This window comes from Myotis nattereri (assembly GCF_964212035.1).
Source record: "Myotis nattereri genome assembly, chromosome: 14".
Lineage (NCBI taxonomy): Eukaryota > Metazoa > Chordata > Mammalia > Chiroptera > Vespertilionidae > Myotis > Myotis nattereri.
In genome coordinates this window covers 32,929,594-32,948,137 of record NC_138089.1, presented here as the reverse complement: position 1 = coordinate 32,948,137, position 18,544 = coordinate 32,929,594, and the positions used below count along the sequence as shown (strand labels likewise).

At 35.7% G+C, this 18,544-nt stretch overlaps 1 protein-coding gene and 1 pseudogene across 3 annotated transcripts in view; one reads left to right on the top strand and one right to left on the bottom strand.

The window, feature by feature from the left end:
* The window catches only part of NCK1 (NCK adaptor protein 1), a 68,361-nt gene extending 50,719 nt beyond the window's left edge, over positions 1-17,642 (top strand). Inside the window, exons 1-3 of one of the 2 annotated variants that reach the window (XM_081106196.1) lie at positions 2,328-2,420; positions 13,995-14,707; positions 16,721-17,642. In XM_081106196.1, coding sequence (XP_080962322.1) covers positions 2,387-2,420; positions 13,995-14,707; positions 16,721-16,915 — 942 coding nt within the window. In that variant the 5' untranslated portion in view covers positions 2,328-2,386 and the 3' untranslated portion in view covers positions 16,916-17,642. Of the gene's footprint in view, positions 1-2,327; positions 2,421-13,994; positions 14,708-16,720 lie in introns of those variants that run through there. The other variant, XM_081106195.1, reaches the window with a different exon arrangement.
* On the bottom strand, positions 9,077-9,436 carry LOC308529845 (small ribosomal subunit protein mS33-like; annotated as a pseudogene). Its single transcript has one exon. The product of its transcript is annotated as a small ribosomal subunit protein mS33-like (transcript).
* Positions 17,643-18,544: the final 902 nt, after the last annotated feature.

Below are 18,544 nucleotides of genomic sequence, written 5' to 3'. Positions count from 1 at the left end.
TCATAAGTGTTTGTGGGAAGTTTCTATGAATCTAGCTCTGGTGGGTCTGGCCGGAGTTCAAAAATCAAGCCAGGGTGGTGCTAAGGAGCAGAACTGACTGATGTAGCAGGGGCTTCTTGAACTCTGAGTACCTGATGGAGTTAGGCAAATTCTGCATCTAAATGATACAGGGATAAATGAGTAAGATGCAGAATTACCGCCTTGAAATTAAGGCAGTTTATTTTGCCTGGCACATTGCTATATTTTAAATATCTAATGGTTTACACTTTGAACTTAACTTTTAAAAGCAAACCATTATTTTATTCTTATAGTTGATAATAGAATTTTAAATTGTGAATCATTACTGTATAAAAGTAAATTAGATTCATTACTGTAGATTAGCCTCTATAAGGCTGATCTTTTTTATTTTGTTTCTCCTTTTCCCCCCATTCTTTCTTCCTCTAGCTCAGCGGTTCTCAACCTGTGGGTCGCGACCCCTTTGGTGGTCGAATGACCCTTTCACAGGTCGCCTAAAACCATCCTGCATATCAGATATTTACATTACGATTCATAACAGTAGCAACATTACAGTTATGAAGTAGCAACGAAAATAATTTTATGGTTGCGTCACAACATGAGGAACTGTATTTAAAGAGCCAGAAGGTTGAGAACCACTGCTATAGCTGTAAAGTTTGTGTGTTTTTACTGGCCCTCATTAGGGCCAAAGATAGTGGAACCTGCTTTCACACTTGCCTTGGCTGAGCTGATAGGAAGGAAATATGTCCAGATGAGGAGTGGCCTCTTTTTTTTTTTTTTTTTAATTAAAGTCTCCTTGGCTGACAGGAAGGAATTGGGAGGGACAGAATTTCATTTTTTGTATTCAGGCAAGCATGCAGACATTCTATTACTTAAGGATTCTTTGTATATATGTAGAAGAGAAAATAAAATTTTTCCTTGTGAAAGTTTGAAAGTAATATGGCATAACTGACAAATATAAAATATTATTGATTAACTACTTTATATTATTTTTTATTTCTTATTTATTATTGTTATTCTAGACTAAATCAGCAATAGAAGACAAATCTTTTTTTGTTTTTAACCATTATAAAATAGCAAAAATTTATTGCACAATTCAAAGTAAGATATAAAGTATTAGAAAATTGGTTTCTAAACCAAAAATTCAGTATTCTAAATAACTTAATAAATGAAGTTATTAATCTAAATTTTCACCATGACATTTAACTGCTGTAGTGAGGTTACCTTTTTGAGATTTTTAAGGTTTTGCATATAAGACCATTATTAGTTTTTTATTGGAAGACAAACCAGAAAGAGATTTTCCTTGAGTAGCTAAAAGAGACCAGAGTTAGAACCAGGAATATTTATTATTTTGTGAATACTGGACATTTATTTAAAGCAGCTATTCTCAACCTGTGGGGCGCGACCCATTTGGCGGTCAAACAGCCCTTTCACAGGGGTCGCCTAAGACCATCCTGCATATCACATATTTACATTACGATTCATAGCAGTAGCAACATTACTGTCATGAAGTAGCAACGAAAATAATTTTATAGTTGGGTCACAACATGAGGAACTGTATTTAAAGGGCCAGAAGGTCGAGAACCACTGATTTAAAGCATGTTGATTAGAGCTATTGGGGATAATTAAGGTAACTTTTGTGAAGAAAGTGTGCCTTATAGTGATGAAAGCACGAAAAGGACTAGAACCACATCTAAATAGGTATTTTTAAAGAATGCTGGTATCCTGCAACTAGAGCAAATGTGATGGTAATTAACAAAAGGTAGTGAAAAAACTAATATCATAGAGCAAAGAGGATAAGTTTCCCAGTTTTAGATATTACTGCATATAAATTTTAAAGTCCAATTAGGTACATTTTTTAATTATTCATTTTAAGTTAGTGATCTGTAGTTAGCCTTGTATAGTGATGTAAATTCAGCGTTTGCATCAGACAGCCTTCTCTCCTTTCTCAGAATTTCTGAACTCCTTATTGGTAACTTAAATGTCCCATATAATTAATTTGTTTCACAATGATCATGCTGATAGACATTGTTTGAAAGTTAAGAAAACACAGAAAAAAATGAATATGTGAATATATTTTCAACTGTTGAAAATATATATGACATAAAGCTTCTTCTAAAATAACTCTGAATAATAAGGTCACATTTGTGGCCATCATGATATACTTGCTTTACAGGTTCTGTTATAATTCGGGGGGGGGGAAATGTTTGGAAAGAGAGGAGCCTTAGAAAAACTTTCTATTGCCTGGGTGTGGGCCAAGTCACATGGCTTGGGTGTGGGAAGTTTCAGTGTTGCAGAACAGACCAGGAAGCTCACTCAGAATTATCCTGAGCTGTAACTGACAAAAGAAAACACGGGATTTTTATTCTAAATGGATTGGTTAAACGCCTTTAAAGATTTTTTCAGTAAGTTAATCTGTTTATTAAATCCATAGTTTTCTTGTAGTTTTCAAATTAGATTTTTCACTTTTGTAATTTAAAGGAAAACTGTATGGAGAGAACCTACGGGAGGGGGTTTATATGGGCTGGTGCTTATGTGGTTTATTAAACATAAGCTAAATGATTTGTGATAAATAATATTAGTTTTGACTTTATAAGTAATGTAGTTTTAAAATATTGTATCACTCTTTAACAGATAGCAAAAGGATATAAATAAATGATTTGACTTTGATGCAGTTCTAATTCAGTAACTTTGAACTTAGCGTAGACATTTGAAGTGAATTAAATAAATTAAAAACAGAAAAAAGGATTGGGTAAGCAAGTTCCTTTATTGTCAACATGATTTTCACATGATCCTCAACATTTGAATTAACACACTATTGTTTTAGTACTTTTTACTTAGATTTTAGAGGACCAATGTAGACGAAAACATTTAATAAAAGCACAGTAAATGCAATGTTTTCATTTAATCCATGTAGGATTGTTAGAAGTTACTGTTTCAGTAAATGTGAAATTTTATAGTTTGAAATGATTTCTGACAACAACTGCTTGCAAAGAAAATAAAAACAGTGCGGAAAATAGGAAATTATTTGGCTTGTTTTTAAGATCTGATCATAAAGTAATACTAATACAAGAGCCTAATCTTTCTATCTAGTGATGGACTTCTTATAATCTTATGACAATGAAATTGATTTGGTCTCTGAACATTTACTTGATATTTCTAGAAAAATGAACAGAGAATTGTTGTACAAGTCTCATACATAGGGAGTGTAAGGAAACGAAGTGTAACCTGTTGAAATTTCAAGGTAAGGGGCAAAATGGAAAAGGAGCAAGCACTTCGTTGAAAAAGAATATTGTAATTGTAATATTAAGACTCCTTTTATTATTTAGTTAACTTTAGTGGCCAAGAGATATATCTCTTTTGTTTGCTTTTTGGGGAGTTATAAAAATTTTTAGGTCTGCTTTTTTGGTCAGTGTTCCTTTTACAGTTTATTCTTTAACTTATTCATTTATTTGTTTATCAGCATATTTTTATTGAGAGCCTACTGCAAGCAAGGCAAAAATAATAGAATATAAAACTAATACTCTCACAGAATTGACGTTCTGGTGGGGAGGTAGATGGTGGTGGTTACTTACTAATTACATAGTGGATTTTTGTATCTAAGTCTGGTCATAATTGATGTTGACTATAAATCAACCAGAAATAGTATAAAATGAATATATTGTATCATTTATATAATGATTCAGTATATACTGTCAATACAATGATAAAATCATCATTCTCTCTTGAGTCATAGAAAGTTGATAGTTAATCCTAAATACATTTGTAGGTTTAGGGTCAGGATTTGAGATTTGTAACCAAAATACTCCTTTCCTCACTAGCAGCAAGCCAGAGTTTACATTTATCTTGCTTTCCAGCTTGTCAGAGTAGATCTAGGCTATTCACCCACCTAGTCCCTAAATGGACTTAAAAATTTGAGGAAATAGTATGTGTGCTCCTTGTGTGGCAGTGAAAATACCCTTGAAAACAAAAAGTGCACAATAGTTTAGATCAAGCAGAATAATAAAAAACATTAATTTCTCTATTTTATGTAGATAAAAATGAACAGAAAATACAAACAAATTAAATAAAACTCTTTAATGGGAAGAACACCATATATTTGTATTTAGAATTCCTTAGTTCTGCCTCCAGATACACCAATTATTAGTCATGTGGCCAAGGGTATATAACTAAACTTTTCCTATTCCTTATTTGTAAATGAGAGAATTGGGCAAGACTATGACCCTGGAAAGTCCCTTTGAACTCTAGAAGTCTTATAGTCCTGGTAAACAGCTGACCAATCTTAGATGTGCCATAAAAACCTGGGGATATCCAGGAGGGAGAAACTGGTTTTGAAGTATGAACATAACAGAATTATAGTTCCCTCAAGAAAGAAGAATACTTTCTTTGGCCTCAGTCTATTGAACATTTATTTACTCAGTGATTTAGATGGAGGGAAAATAACATGCTTAACGTAAAGACCTAATGCTGGAAGAATGACAAATACATTGTGTACAGAAATATATTTGAAAGCTAAAAACTGCAACAGAAATAAACAAGGTAAGTAGGAACAGACATTAACATAAATTTAAGTTTTTAAAAGAAATTGAAAGTGTTGAGAATCTGGCCTGGCAGCGGTTTGCATGAGTAAAAAAGACTTAGTAAGAGCTGCTGTGATAGTTAGATGCTAAAAGATCTCAAGACAGTTCATAATGGCATCGATTCAAATTTATGAGGTGCTCGGGTGATGGGATGCTATAGCTTCTTTCTGTGTATATTGGCCAAATAAAGCATGGCTTAGTTTATATACTTTGGATAGGCATACTTTAACCAGGGGTATTGAGAAACTCAGATGCTTCCAAATCTTGGCATCCAGTATATTAAAGATTTGAAAACCAGGTTACATAAAGAATAGTTGTGGGTACAAAGATTTACCTTAGGAAGAGGACAACTATCATGTGAAGATGCAATATTCACACTTCTTAACCAGGGTTCTTAACAACTTTTGGAGTTATCAGTATATTGTTTTGGTTAAGAAACTGTTGTAGGAAGAGAGAAGTTAGACCAGTGGTTAGGAGCAAGGGAAGGATTGGAAGGTATACTGACACTTGTTTGTTTTGTTTTTTTTTTTCCAAAACAAAGCTAACAATAAAAATGAATGCCTCAGAGTTATGCAACTCCTCAGTGTTTAGACCTGGTCATTTCCCTCCCAGTCCTGGCCAGGGTCAGCTATATAATGCTATAATAAAGGTTTAAGTATTTTTGAAAAAGTAAATACCAATACTAGGGGTTGAAAAGTAGTAACTACCATTGCTTGCTATGTGCTATGCACTATGCTGAGTGCTTAACAAAAATTTTATGAGGTAGGTACTTAATACCGCACCATCATTTCACAAGCAAGGCAACCAGAGTTTAAAGAAGATTAAATAACTTGACCAAGATCAAATTAACCAGTAAATAGCAGGACGAAATTTATATTTAGGGTCTCTTTTGTACCCATATTGACTAACGATTAGAGAAGGTTAGAGTCAAGCAATGGATTAGAAAGATTTAATGCAAAAGGGACCAATTGAGATTAGGAGGTATACTAACTGGGAAGTTGGGAAGAATTTAGGAAAAACAAACCTGAGAGAGGCCCTGGCCAGTGTGGCTCAGCAGTTAAAGCACTCCCTCCCCCTCCCTCCCCCCCACCCCCCTTGCATCAAAGGGTTGACGGTTTGATTCCAGCTCAAGGATATGTACCTGAGTTGCAAGTGGGTAGTCGGGCCACATGCGGGAGGCAAACAAATTTCTCTCTCTCCCCCCTACTCCATCCCTTCCACTCTCTAAAAATCAATGGAAGAAATCTCCTCAGGTGAGGATTAACAAAAGAGAAAAATACCTGTGCAAGTCTACTTGTAAGGTGATTTAATTGTTGCTGATCTACTTATATAAAAACCATGGGTGGTGTTGGTCAAATACAGACGAACGTACAGCTGAAGGAAGCCAGTCCTCCAGTGGTTGTCTTGACAACTGCTGTGCCTTCCCCCAAGCTGTTTCCCAGAACTGTTTCCTGTAAGGGCGGAATTTGAGGCAGGAACCCACCCTGGGAGCGTGGAGGCAGATCTTTCTAAAGTGTGTCGCGCCAACACGGGGTGAACCTGAGTGGGGCGGCTGAAAGGCTTAGAAAAGACAGACAAGAGAATGAAAGCCGGTCTCGGTGGGACACTGCTTCTCTGAGAGACAGCGACCATGCCCACAGCCATGCCTTTATTTTATAGCAGATGCTACGAGGCAAAGTAAGGGCATGACCGTGATGTTTACAAACATTCTCCTGGGTTTCAATCCTACTCAACTACATGTACCTGAACTCTGTCAAGCCCACATCACTCAGGCATGTGGGCCATGTGTTCGGACCATAGGTTCAAGCTTACAGCTACAGCTGTTGGCTATAATTGTGCTGGGAGGGCCCTGCCCTCCAAGCTGGGACTTGCACGTCCAAGGCTTGAACTTGTCCAAAACACTGTAGCGGCTCCTCACAATAAAGTTTTAATTCTGTTTCTTTGTTACTAATTTTGTGGCCCCACCCCATAACAAAGAAACAAAGGAAAATTTCCCCATCGAATTTCTGAATAGTATTACTCCTTCGGGAATGCCATGTCATAAATTAAAATTGAAAGTGGGTGCAATCATCATGCTATTGAGAAATCTCAATAGTAAATGGGGTCTTTGTAATGGTACCAGATTTATTATCAAAAGATTACGCCCTAACAGTATCGAAGCTGAAGTATTAACAGGATCTGCAGAGGGAGAGACTGTTCTGATTCCAAGAATTAATTTGTCCCCATCTGACACTGGCCTCCCATTTAAATTGATTCGACGGCGGTTTCCCGTGATGCCAGCATTTGTGATGACTATTAATAAATCACAAGGACAAACTCTAGACAGAGTAGGCATGTTCCTACCTGAACCCGTTTTTGCACATGGTCAGTTATATGTTACTTTCTCTCGAGTTTGAAGAGCATGTGATGTTACAGTTAAAGTTCTAAGTACTTCATCACAAGGGAAATTAGTCCAACACCCTGAAAGTGTTTTCACTCTTAATATGGTATACAGGGAGATATTAGAATAAGTTTAATCACTTTATCAGTCATTGTTTTCATCACTGTTGTTTTTATATCATGTTTTTGTTGTTTTCATATGTTTTTGTCATTTTTATATCATGCGTCTGTTGTTATATCCTTTTGTTACTGTTTATTTATTAATAAATTTATATATTATTTTCATATACATTTTACTAATTCCCTTTCATCTCTCACACTTCTATTATAGAGAAAGGGCAAATAGCAATATTAAAATATCTCTGCTAATTAATTCCCTTTTTAAAAAAAATACTGATTTTTTTACAGAGAGGAAGGGAGAAGGATAGAGAGTTAGAAACATCAATGAGAGAGAAACATCAATCAGCTGCCTCCTGCACACTCCCCACTGGGGATGTGCCTGCAACCAAGGTACATGCTCTTGATCAGAATCGAACCTGGGACCCTTGAGTCTGCAGGCCAATGCTCTATCCACTGAGCCAAACCGGTCAGGGCAATTAATTCCCTTTTAATGTGCACAAATTTCGTGCACCGGGCTACTAGTTATAACATAATTTAGAAATTAAGAGGTATTAATACTTTATATTTGTATAACTTTATAAAGTAGTTTCACATCGACTCTCATTGCTGAAAGATTGGGAAGACTATTTTTTAGCAACAGAAACAAAGGGCAGTAAACAGGCCCTTCCCAAAGAATTGTAGAAGCAGGGTAAAAAAGCAAGTTGTTGATTATGCATACATTTGTCTGTTGTTCACATGATAAATGGTAATGGAACACTTAGTATGAAATAGGACAATCTTTAGTGAGAAGATACCATGACTGAATCTTGAAGACTGAGGGTGGTGAATGTCCTAGGGCAGAAAAACACCATGTGCAAAGGCTCATATCCTTGAAATAGAATGTGTATTTTGGTAACGGAGGAGCTTGTATGGCTATAGCATTAGGTATTAGGTATGAGGTTAAAGACATGCTCAAAAGAGAGATCACAAAAGGCTTTGTATTGCATAGAAAAATGAATATTCTAAGCTTATGTTTTCCCTAAAATATTTCTGGCTTCCAAGGTTAAAATAGGTTATTTTTTGTGTTTTCCCATTAGGGACTTTCATTTTTGGGTCTGTCCAAAAATTCTTTTTTCTTTTTCTTTTTGACACTGTATAATTAGTCTTAAAGGTTATCTTATTCAGAAATTTTTAAATGGGCACACAATATAATATACAGATCATGTATCATATAAATGTATGCTTGAAACCTGTATCTTATTAACCAAGTCATCCCAATAAATTTAATTTTTAAAAAATCATTTTGTAACTTGCCTTTATTTTCAGGTTTAAAATTTTGTATTTTCTTTTATCAGTATTCAATTTTAATCAATTTAACAAACATTTATTGAGCATCTGCTATTACACAGTTCTAAAGTATAGGAAAATAAAAAGATCAGTGAGACAGAATGCTCTTCTCTGGAAGCTTATGCTAAAAAAGGGGGGGGGGGGGCTTAAAAGACAGACACAGGAAACATTGTCATACAAGGATTCCAGAAATATAAGGTGCTAGAGGTGTTTTTTGTTTTTTGTTTTATATATATATACATTTATAAATGTTTTTATCGATTTTTAGAGAGAGGATGGGCGAAGGAGAGAAACACTTATGAGTGAGAGAGCAACATCATTGATCGATAGCCTCCTCCATGCCCTCCACTGGGGATTGAGCCTACAACCTGGAATCCAATCGATGACCTCTTGGTTCCTGGGTCAGTGCTCAGCCTCTGAGCCACACCGGCTAGGCTGCATTCATTTCTTTAGGGAGTGTGGTAAACCTCAGATTACAAAACCAAGGCCAAAATAACTTTGCAGAATTAGAATGTGGTCAAGAAACCGGTCACACTAACTGGATCAGACTTCAACACGGAGCATTTATGTTCCTCATTCAACTTGGGGAACGGGAATAAACTCTTGCTTCTGCTCTCAGTTGCAGAGGAGGAAGTTTCTCTCTGCACTAACAAACACTATTTCTTTTTTGCTGCTCTTTTTCCTTCTCCTTTTCTTGGTTTCCCCTTTCCACGAAGTTTCTTCAAACGTCTCTGCTCCTCCTTGAAGTCCTGATCTCGTCTCTGTAGAGGCCATAAAAACGCAGTATCCCCATGAGCGCAAAATAAGTGTTGTGATTTGGATACCAGTCATATGTCTCCTTCCTCTTGGCCAAAGGCTGCTCACTAAACAGTTTCACCACTTTCATGGATTTGGAATCAGTAGGCCTGGCAACTTCACCAAATAGCTGGGCACTCAGGCGAGTCATGCGCAAGGCATATTCTGAAAGTGAAGACATTTCTGGGGCAGGAGGGAGGAAGAGTCCCCAGTGGTGACCTTCCTCTCCCAAGCGCCCTTCCCTGCAGTTCTTAAAAAAAGAAAGGAGTGAAGTTGCTCACTACTGAGAGTGAAGGTGGGAAATGAAGGATGTTGAGAAACATGGAGTGGAAAGATGAATAAAATAATAAAATTGTTAATTTGAAATGGTCCTTGAATAGATTTTTGAAAGGTAGAAGTTTTAATAAGATTTGGGTAAGAAACTAGCCAACAAGGTAAACTAAGTCATGAAGGTGGAAATATCTATTCAGGAAATTGATTTAAGGGGCCACTCTCCTTTTTTTAAAAAATTTTTTAAACATATTTTATTGATTTTTTTACAGAGAGGAAGGGAGAGAGAGAGAGAGAGAGAGAGTCAGAAACATCGATGAGAGAGAAATATCGATCAGCTGCCTCCTGTACACCTCCCACCGGGGATGTGCCCGCAACCAAGGTACATGCCCTTGACCGGAATTGAACCTGGGACCCTTGAGTCCGCAGGCCGATGCTCTTTCCACTGAGCCAAACCAGTTACGGCAAGGGGCCACTCTCTTTTTTAAAAAAATCAGTGGAAAAAAATATCCTGGGGAGAGGAGTATCAAGAAGAAAAAAAAAGTTTTCAGTATCTATTAGCTTATTTCTGTTTTGCTTGTTTTTTTATTTTGTTTTATAGATTCTGATGTGGGAATCTTTTAAGAAAAAAATTTATGAGGTAAAATTTATGTAACATAAAATTAATCTTTTTAAGGTGTACAATTTAATGCAGTTTAGAACATTAACAATGATGTGTAATTACATCTATCTGATTGCAAGCCGTTTTTATCCCAAAAGGAAACCCATCCCTGTTAAGCAGTCACTCCCTGTTACCCCTTTCCTTCAGCCTCTAGCAAGCACTAATCTGCTTTCTGTCCAAATCTAGCTCTATGTCCAGGCCAGATTTAGACTTCAGCTGAGTTAACTTAGAAAACTGACTTAGCTTTCTGGTATCTTAGTGTTCTCCTCTGAAAATGTGGGTGTCAATAAATAAAAAATTGGTCTGTATGGATTTACCTATTCTAGCTATTTAATATAAATGTGTATAATATGTGTCCTTTTGTGTCCAATTTCTTTCATTTAGCACACTGTTTTTAAGGTGCACCCATGTTGTAGCATGTATCACTGTTTCAACCCTTTTATGGTCAAATAATGTTACATTATATGAATATACCACTTTGTTTATCCATTCATTTGTTGATGGACATTTAAGTTGTTTCTACTTTTTGGTTATTGTGAATAGTGAAGCTGTGAACATTTGTGTACAAGTATTTGAATACCTTTTTTTTGGGGGGGGGGGGCCTACACCTGGAATGGAATTACTGGATCATATGGTAATTCTGTGTTTAACATTTTGAGGAGCCATCATACTGTTTCCATAGCACTTGCACCTTTTTACACTTTGCCCAGCCATGTAAGAAGAGTTCCAGTTTCTCCATATTCTCACCAACCCTTACTTTCTTATTTATTTTGGTTTGGTTTTATTATCGCCATCCCAGTAGGTGTGAAGTGGTATTGCATTGTGGTTTTGATCTACATTTCCCTAATGACTAATGATATTGAGCATCTTTTCATGTGCTTTTGGGGCATTTGCATATATTCATTGGAGAAACGTTTATTCAAATTCTTTGCCCATTTTTTAAAATGGGATTTTTCTTTTTGTTGTTGGTTCTAACATATATATGTTCTAAGATATATACCTTTAACAGAATATGACTTGAAAATATTCTTTCCTAATTCTGTAGGTTGTCTTTTCATTTTCTTGATAGTCTTTGCACAAATGTTTACTTTAATGAAGTACAATTTATCTTTTTTGCTTGTGCTTTTTTGGTGTCAAATCTTAAGGATTCATTGCTATATCCAAGCTCAGGAAAACTTCACTGTATGTTTTTTTCTGAAAGTTTTAAAGTTTTAACTATTATATTTGTGTCTTTGATCCATTTTTTTAAAAATATATTTTATTGATTTTTTACAGAGAGGAAGGGAGAGAGACAGAGAGTCAGAAACATCGATGAGAGAGAAACATCGATCAGCCGCCTCCTGCACATCCCCCACTGGGGATGTGCCCGCAACCCAGGTACATGCCCCTGACCGGAATCGAACCTGGGACCCTTCAGTCCGCAGGCCGACGCTCCATCCACTGAGCCAAACCGGTTTCGGCTCTTTGATCCATTTTGAGTTAATTTTTTATGTGTTGTCAAGTAGGAGTTCAACTTCATTCTTTTGCATGTGGATATCCAGTTGTCCTAGCACCATTTGTTGAAGAGACTATTCTTTTCCCCATTGAATGATGTTTGCCTCCTTGTTGAAAATCAGTTGACCATTTATGTATGGATGTATTTCAGAGATCTTGATTATCTGGTATACACAGCAACATTTAAAAGCCCTTATTACCCCATGTATATCCTTTCGCAAACTCTTCTTTCTCAGGTTTTTAATGTCTGTTTCTTGTCCAATTGTTGTCACTTGCCCCAGACTGCTGTATCAATTAATGATTTCAGCAAAAGACACTCTTGCCCTGGGAATGCTCCAAGTCAGGTGAAACTAAAGCAAGCCATTGTGCTGGTCCTTCAGGTAGCTGAGATAGATTGAAACCCACAACTACAGTTCTTTGAGAATAAGATCTTTGGTGCTTCTTCTGGCATTAGGAGTGCAGATTGCTATTCTCACAACCACTACTGTTTGGGGATATAAGTGATTGTTGGCAAGCAACTTAGAATGCCACTGCTATGCTACAAAGCAGCAGCTTCTTCCCGATTTTTTTTTAAATCTGGCCCTAGTTTTTTACTACATTCCAGAATTCTGGAAAAGTTGATTCTGACCGTATTTGCCAGCTCATTCATTACTTTTTGGTGGATGAATGGAGGCCTAGAGTTTTCTACTCCATAGGAATTCTAATGTGAGGATTTTAAAGGATGATGGTACTACTAACCAGAAATAAGAAAATTGGGAGGAATGGAGTTGATTTATGCATATTTTATTTGGACATGGGTGTTTGTATTTGAGGTGCTGTGGTACAATCTGTAGATATCTAGTGACAATTGGAATTGTAGTGCTTGAATTCCAGAAAAAGCTTAGAGCTGCAAAGAGACCTTGGAACCGTCTATACAGAAGTTATAGAAAATGAAAGTGTATGATTTCCTTGAGGTATAGGGGAAGTCCAAGCATGACATCTCAGGAAACACTTTCAACTAAGGAATCATTCGCCTTTGGATTCATCCACAAAAATTGACTTTGTTTCTACTACTAGTGTAGGTGCTGTACTGCTAAGCACTGGAGATACAAGGTAATAAAATCGTTTTCTATCCGAGGGAAGCTAATTCTCTTATTAAGAAGACAGACTAGTAAACAAATAGAATGCAATTTTATAACAAGGTTTAGAATAAAAATTTAATATTATAAGAAGTTAGGAGTGAATGGTGAAAAAATTGAAGGAAAAAGGGAAGACAACTTTTTAAATAATGGCATAGTTTAAAGGGAGTAGCAGAGTTGAAATAAAATTATTTAAGAATAGAGGTGATCTGAGTGTGGTTTTAAACAATAGAGTAGATAGGAAACAAGGATGATCAAGTGTCATAAAAGAGGCAGTAAAGATGGCAAGAACCCAGAAGGATCAGTAGTTAGAAACTTGGGTGAAGAAATGGAGTAAGAGTAATGAGAAAGTTTTGAGAGAGTGAGAAGGTATTTGAAAAATTTTACCTAGGAATGCCTTCATTTTCTTGCTAAAAATAGAATATAAAATCATGTGATAAGAAATGAGCAGTGGTGAAAATGCCTGATTAGAGTTGATGTAACATACATTTGTGATGATGGCACCATTTGATGATTTTTTCATATCTTTCAACAAGTTTATATTAATCACCCATTGTGAGATCCTTGGGATTACATCCATGAACAAAGTAAACAAAATTCCTACCCTTGTGGAGCTTACATGTGAATGGAATGATAGGAAGCAAACAAATAATATATTATTTTAAAATAAACATAGGAAACAAATAAGAGCAACTTGGGTCTTAGAACTAAGAAAGCAAATGAGAGTATTACCCAGACATAACTACAATTTTATATTGTATACATCAAGTTCTAAATTAATTTATTGTTTACTTTAATTATAAAAATCTAGGTTTTAAAAATAAGACAAGAAGAAGATGGGTTTGGTGGATCCTTTATGTATGTACTTAGATTGTAGGTATGAGAGAAATAATCTGTATTTACATTTCAGAGAAAATGCATTAATTTAGGACAATTTTATAATTGTGCAGTTATTTTAGGGTCTTTGATAAGAAAGATGAAAAGGTAAATTGTCATATAACTACAGTTAAGTGGTTATGAAAAGAGAATTGGTAAAGGAGGTGGTCAAAAAGTACAAATTTCTAGTTATTAGTCATGGGAATGGAAGGAAGGGAGAAGAGGGTGGGTGGAAAGAAAGAAAGAGGAATTTAACTTTAAAGGCTTACAAAACTAGCCAAAGATTTCTTAATGAGCAAATTGGTTTTTTAGGTTATCATTGTTTTGTTTTCTCATTACTTTTTTTTCTAATTTAAACAGGCATTGGAAAAGTGAAAAGAAAACCCAGTGTACCAGATTCTGCATCTCCTGCTGATGATAGCTTTGTTGACCCAGGGGAACGTCTCTATGACCTCAACATGCCTGCATATGTGAAATTTAACTACATGGCAGAGAGAGAGGATGAATTATCATTGATAAAAGGGACGAAGGTGATCGTCATGGAGAAGTGCAGTGATGGGTGGTGGCGAGGTAGCTACAATGGACAAGTTGGATGGTTCCCTTCAAACTATGTAACTGAGGAAGGTGACAGTCCTTTGGGTGACCATGTGGGTTCTCTGTCAGAGAAATTAGCAGCAGTCGTCAATAACCTAAATACTGGGCAAGTGTTGCATGTGGTACAGGCTCTTTACCCATTCAGCTCATCCAATGATGAAGAACTTAATTTTGAGAAAGGAGATGTAATGGATGTTCTTGAAAAACCTGAAAATGACCCCGAGTGGTGGAAATGCAGGAAGATCAATGGAATGGTTGGTCTGGTACCAAAAAACTACGTTACCATTATGCAGAATAATCCATTAACCTCAGGTTTGGAACCATCACCTCCACAGTGTGATTACATTAGGCCTTCACTCACTGGAAAGTTTGCTGGCAATCCTTGGTATTATGGGAAAGTCACCAGGCATCAAGCAGAAATGGCATTAAATGAAAGGGGGCATGAAGGTGATTTCCTCATTCGTGATAGTGAGTCTTCGGTAAGTTGGTTTTCAAAGGTAAATGGAAGTAGAGCACTGGGTATTAAAAAAAAAAATTGGAGGGGTTAATTGGCTTCCCTATAAATGTTCTGAAGCTTAAGTCAACATTTTTTCCAACTTTATTTTTAATATAATACAGCCCTAGTAGTGATACTCTACTGGATTATTTGGTCTAGTCTAGTATTGTTGGTTTTGCATTCCTGAATTATTTTCTGTTGCATTAAACTGAAAAGGGGAGAAACTGGGAAAATATTTCTTTTGAAAACATTTCTTAAATTGCATATTGGATGCACTATTGTCCATATAATAAAGGGAATTCTTAAATTTAAAAATTTTATATTTAAGTTTCTTCATAAATTGCTTGTTTAGAAATTGGAATACACTTTTATTATGTACTTCAAAAACTTTTTTAAAACGGTTATGGTATTTAAAATGCACTTGTGATAAAAGTTAAATTTTATTCTAATACTAACAAAGCTATAAACCATAAAAAATAGTTATGTGGACTCTTGGGTACTGTCTAGGGATATTAGAATTTGATGATACTCATTTCCCTTAAAAATGGCCTGTATTTTTCTTTGATAAAGGATACCACTGTGTTTCCACTTTCAAATTATGATTAGTATTGGTTTTGTCTGTGTGTATGTAGTTGTACAAAAGTGAATGTGTGATTGTACAAAGGTTGAAAAAAAGTCAGAAGTTAGCTATCTGGTGCAAGGGGTGTGTGTGTGTGTGTGTGTGTGTGTGTGTGTGTGTGTGTGTGTGTATGCACGCATGCGCACAAGAGGAAGGAAGGGATAGAGGGAGGAAAGATAATGACTGAACTGCCAAAGTCTAAAGTTCAGGAAATGAAGCCTGTAACATGCATACCCAACCCCCCAGGAAGAGCAGGTGATTGACCATAGGGAAGCGGTTGGATGCCTGACCTGGCCCTGCTTTCCAGGACAAGCAATGGGCGGGTTAGGAAGGGAGTGACCTTGGAGTGATTGGTAAAGTATGGGGATGTTTCCAAGTAGCCCACTGTTTGAAGCTTTGGCAGTAATTGGATAAAAGAGGATTCTGGGGTTAATACTGACTATTCAAAAGAGTGTTAAGTTAAATTAAAAAGTCTAAGGAAGTAGCTTAATTACAGAATACTGTATATTTTCTTGTGGCTAATTGAGCATAGATATTAACCAAAATATACCGTTGTTTTTTAGCAGCAGAGGTTTTGAAGTAGAGATCTTAGGCATATTTTGTTTGACCTGCACAATGTTTTTAAAAAACATTTGAATATATTTTCAGCATTTAAATATTGGGAGATTAATTATAAAAATTTAGATAGCAGACCTCCCTTTTAAAATTGGAAGACCTGTCAACATTAAGTCCATATTCCTACAGGGCAGCAATCACAGCTAAGTGGCCACCTCCCTTAGACTGGGGCCTTGTATAACCCTCAGGAAGAGCAGGTGCTTGATAGGGAAGAATAGCACTGTAGTTCCCTCTATCTATCCTGTCACTTATTTACACCCACCCCCCCACCCCCGCCCCGTAGGCATTTGAGTTTATGACCTCTCATAAGTTTACATTATTCTGCTTCTTTGAGAATTCAGAATATTGTACCAGCTACTCTGTAAGACAGCTACTATTCATTACTAATTGGAAAGAGGTAGATGTAGATGTCTTGGATTTTCTCTAGTAGTCTGACTAGAGAGAAGATAGCTCCAGATGTGCTTCAGATATTAAACTAAAAGGATTTGCTATGGTGTTAGGCAGAACATGTTGAGACTTCGGAATCTTACTGCTTGGGTTTGAATCCTGACTATTGTTAACTAGATGGATGATCTTGGATAATTTAGCTTCTCTCATCCTCAATTTTCTCATCAGTAAAATGGGTTTGTTTTGAGACATAAGTAATTTAGCATAGTGCCTAGCACCTAATAAGTGTTCACATTTTAACTGTTATTAGTTTAATATAAAAATGCTAACAGATGTCTTTCAAAATGTTTACCCTACATGTTTTTTCTCTTTTAGCCAAATGATTTCTCAGTATCACTGAAAGCACAAGGGAAAAACAAGCATTTTAAAGTCCAACTAAAAGAGACTGTCTACTGCATTGGGCAGCGTAAATTCAGCACCATGGAAGAACTTGTAGAACATTACAAAAAGGCACCAATTTTTACAAGTGAACAAGGAGAAAAATTATATCTTATCAAGCATTTATCATGATACTGCTGACCAGAAATGATTGCTGCACAGCTCTAATTCGTCATGTAATTGAAGACTGAGAAACTGTCAGTCCAATCATACTTGATTGGATATTGCTATTTCTAACTCTATATGAGAATGACTATAATACATAAGTATTTTTATTATAACTCGGCCCATACATATATACTACGTATGCAAAGCATCTGCATAAGCGATTCTTTTTCCTTGGTCTTCTGTTTTATTGTTTCCTTTGTTGTTTTTTTCTTTGCTTCTAATAATAAGGTTTTATATTTTGAAAAAATGATGCAAATCAAAAGTCTTTTTATGGAAGAATTTCCTTATTGTCTCTCTTTTATTTCCTTGTAAGGGCACCATATTAGTCACTTTCTCAATGGTTTCTCTTCATATAAAATTATATCAATATATGACATATGCTAAAATAAATTTCTTGGAGAGTGTTAATCATTTCTGTGACTAAATAGCAATAATAAATGGAAAATTAGAAATTATTTTTAGGTATTATATTTGTCATAAGCCATTGTAAATACCAATCAAGTATGTTTTGTCTGCCATTTTTAAAAATTCATTTGTCTTCACTGTAAATGGGACATAGGTTAGAAAACATATCTTGTACAATTTTAATTTACAAGTGTTGGAAACAAAAATCTCTAAATTTCTAAGACTTTCTTGGGGTGCTTCTTTTTCATCTGGTTATTCAAGAGAACAAAGCCGTTTTTCAAACTGTAAATGGAGGCTCTAGTGTTATTTTTTCCCAAAGCATCTTGTGTTAAGATATATCTGTGCCAGTGTAAAAAAAGCTATGGCCAAATTTGGGGTAAACAAGAGGCAATGAGATACTTGGTCTCCCTCCCACCCCCATTCCTTAACATCAATAATTATCAGACATGATATTCCTACTATTTCTATTTCCGCCTTTCAGCTTGAGTTTTGTTGACTGGGACACTAAAATTGATGTATACCTGGGATGAACTCATAGTTAGAGAAAATATTTTTAAATCTTATTTTTGCAAGTGCTTCTATTATGTTTTTGTTTACCAAGCAGAAGTTTGGGTGTATGGATGAGAGGCTACTGTAGAGTATTAAATTTAATTCTATAGGTCACAGAAGAAAACCAGTTGTATTTTGTGGTCATAGCTTCTCCCTCCATTATTCTATAGATTGAAATTTGAGCAAAGCAACCTTTAGTATTTTAATTGACAGTTCTTACTAAAATCACAAAACTTGTAAATAGAAGTCATATATTTTGAAAAATTTCCCAGTGCAACCTAAGCAAATTAATGTTTCCATTCTTAATATGTTATAAGCAAACACTTAATACATCAGAATTACTGATGCTAAAATTAAAGTCATCTAATGTATAAGTTTATATATATATATATATTTTATTGATTTCAGAGAGGAAGGGAGAGGAAGAGAGAAACATCACTGATGAAAGAGAATCATTGATTGGCTGCCTTCTGCACACCCCCTACGAGGGATTGGGCCTGCAACCCAGGCATGTGTCCTTGGCCAGAATCGAACCCGTAACTCTATCCACTGAGCCAAACTGGCTAGGGCTGAATTTTTTTTTTTAATTTGTTTTAGTAAAAAAATACTTTTTTAATCTTAAAATTATTTTAAAATCAT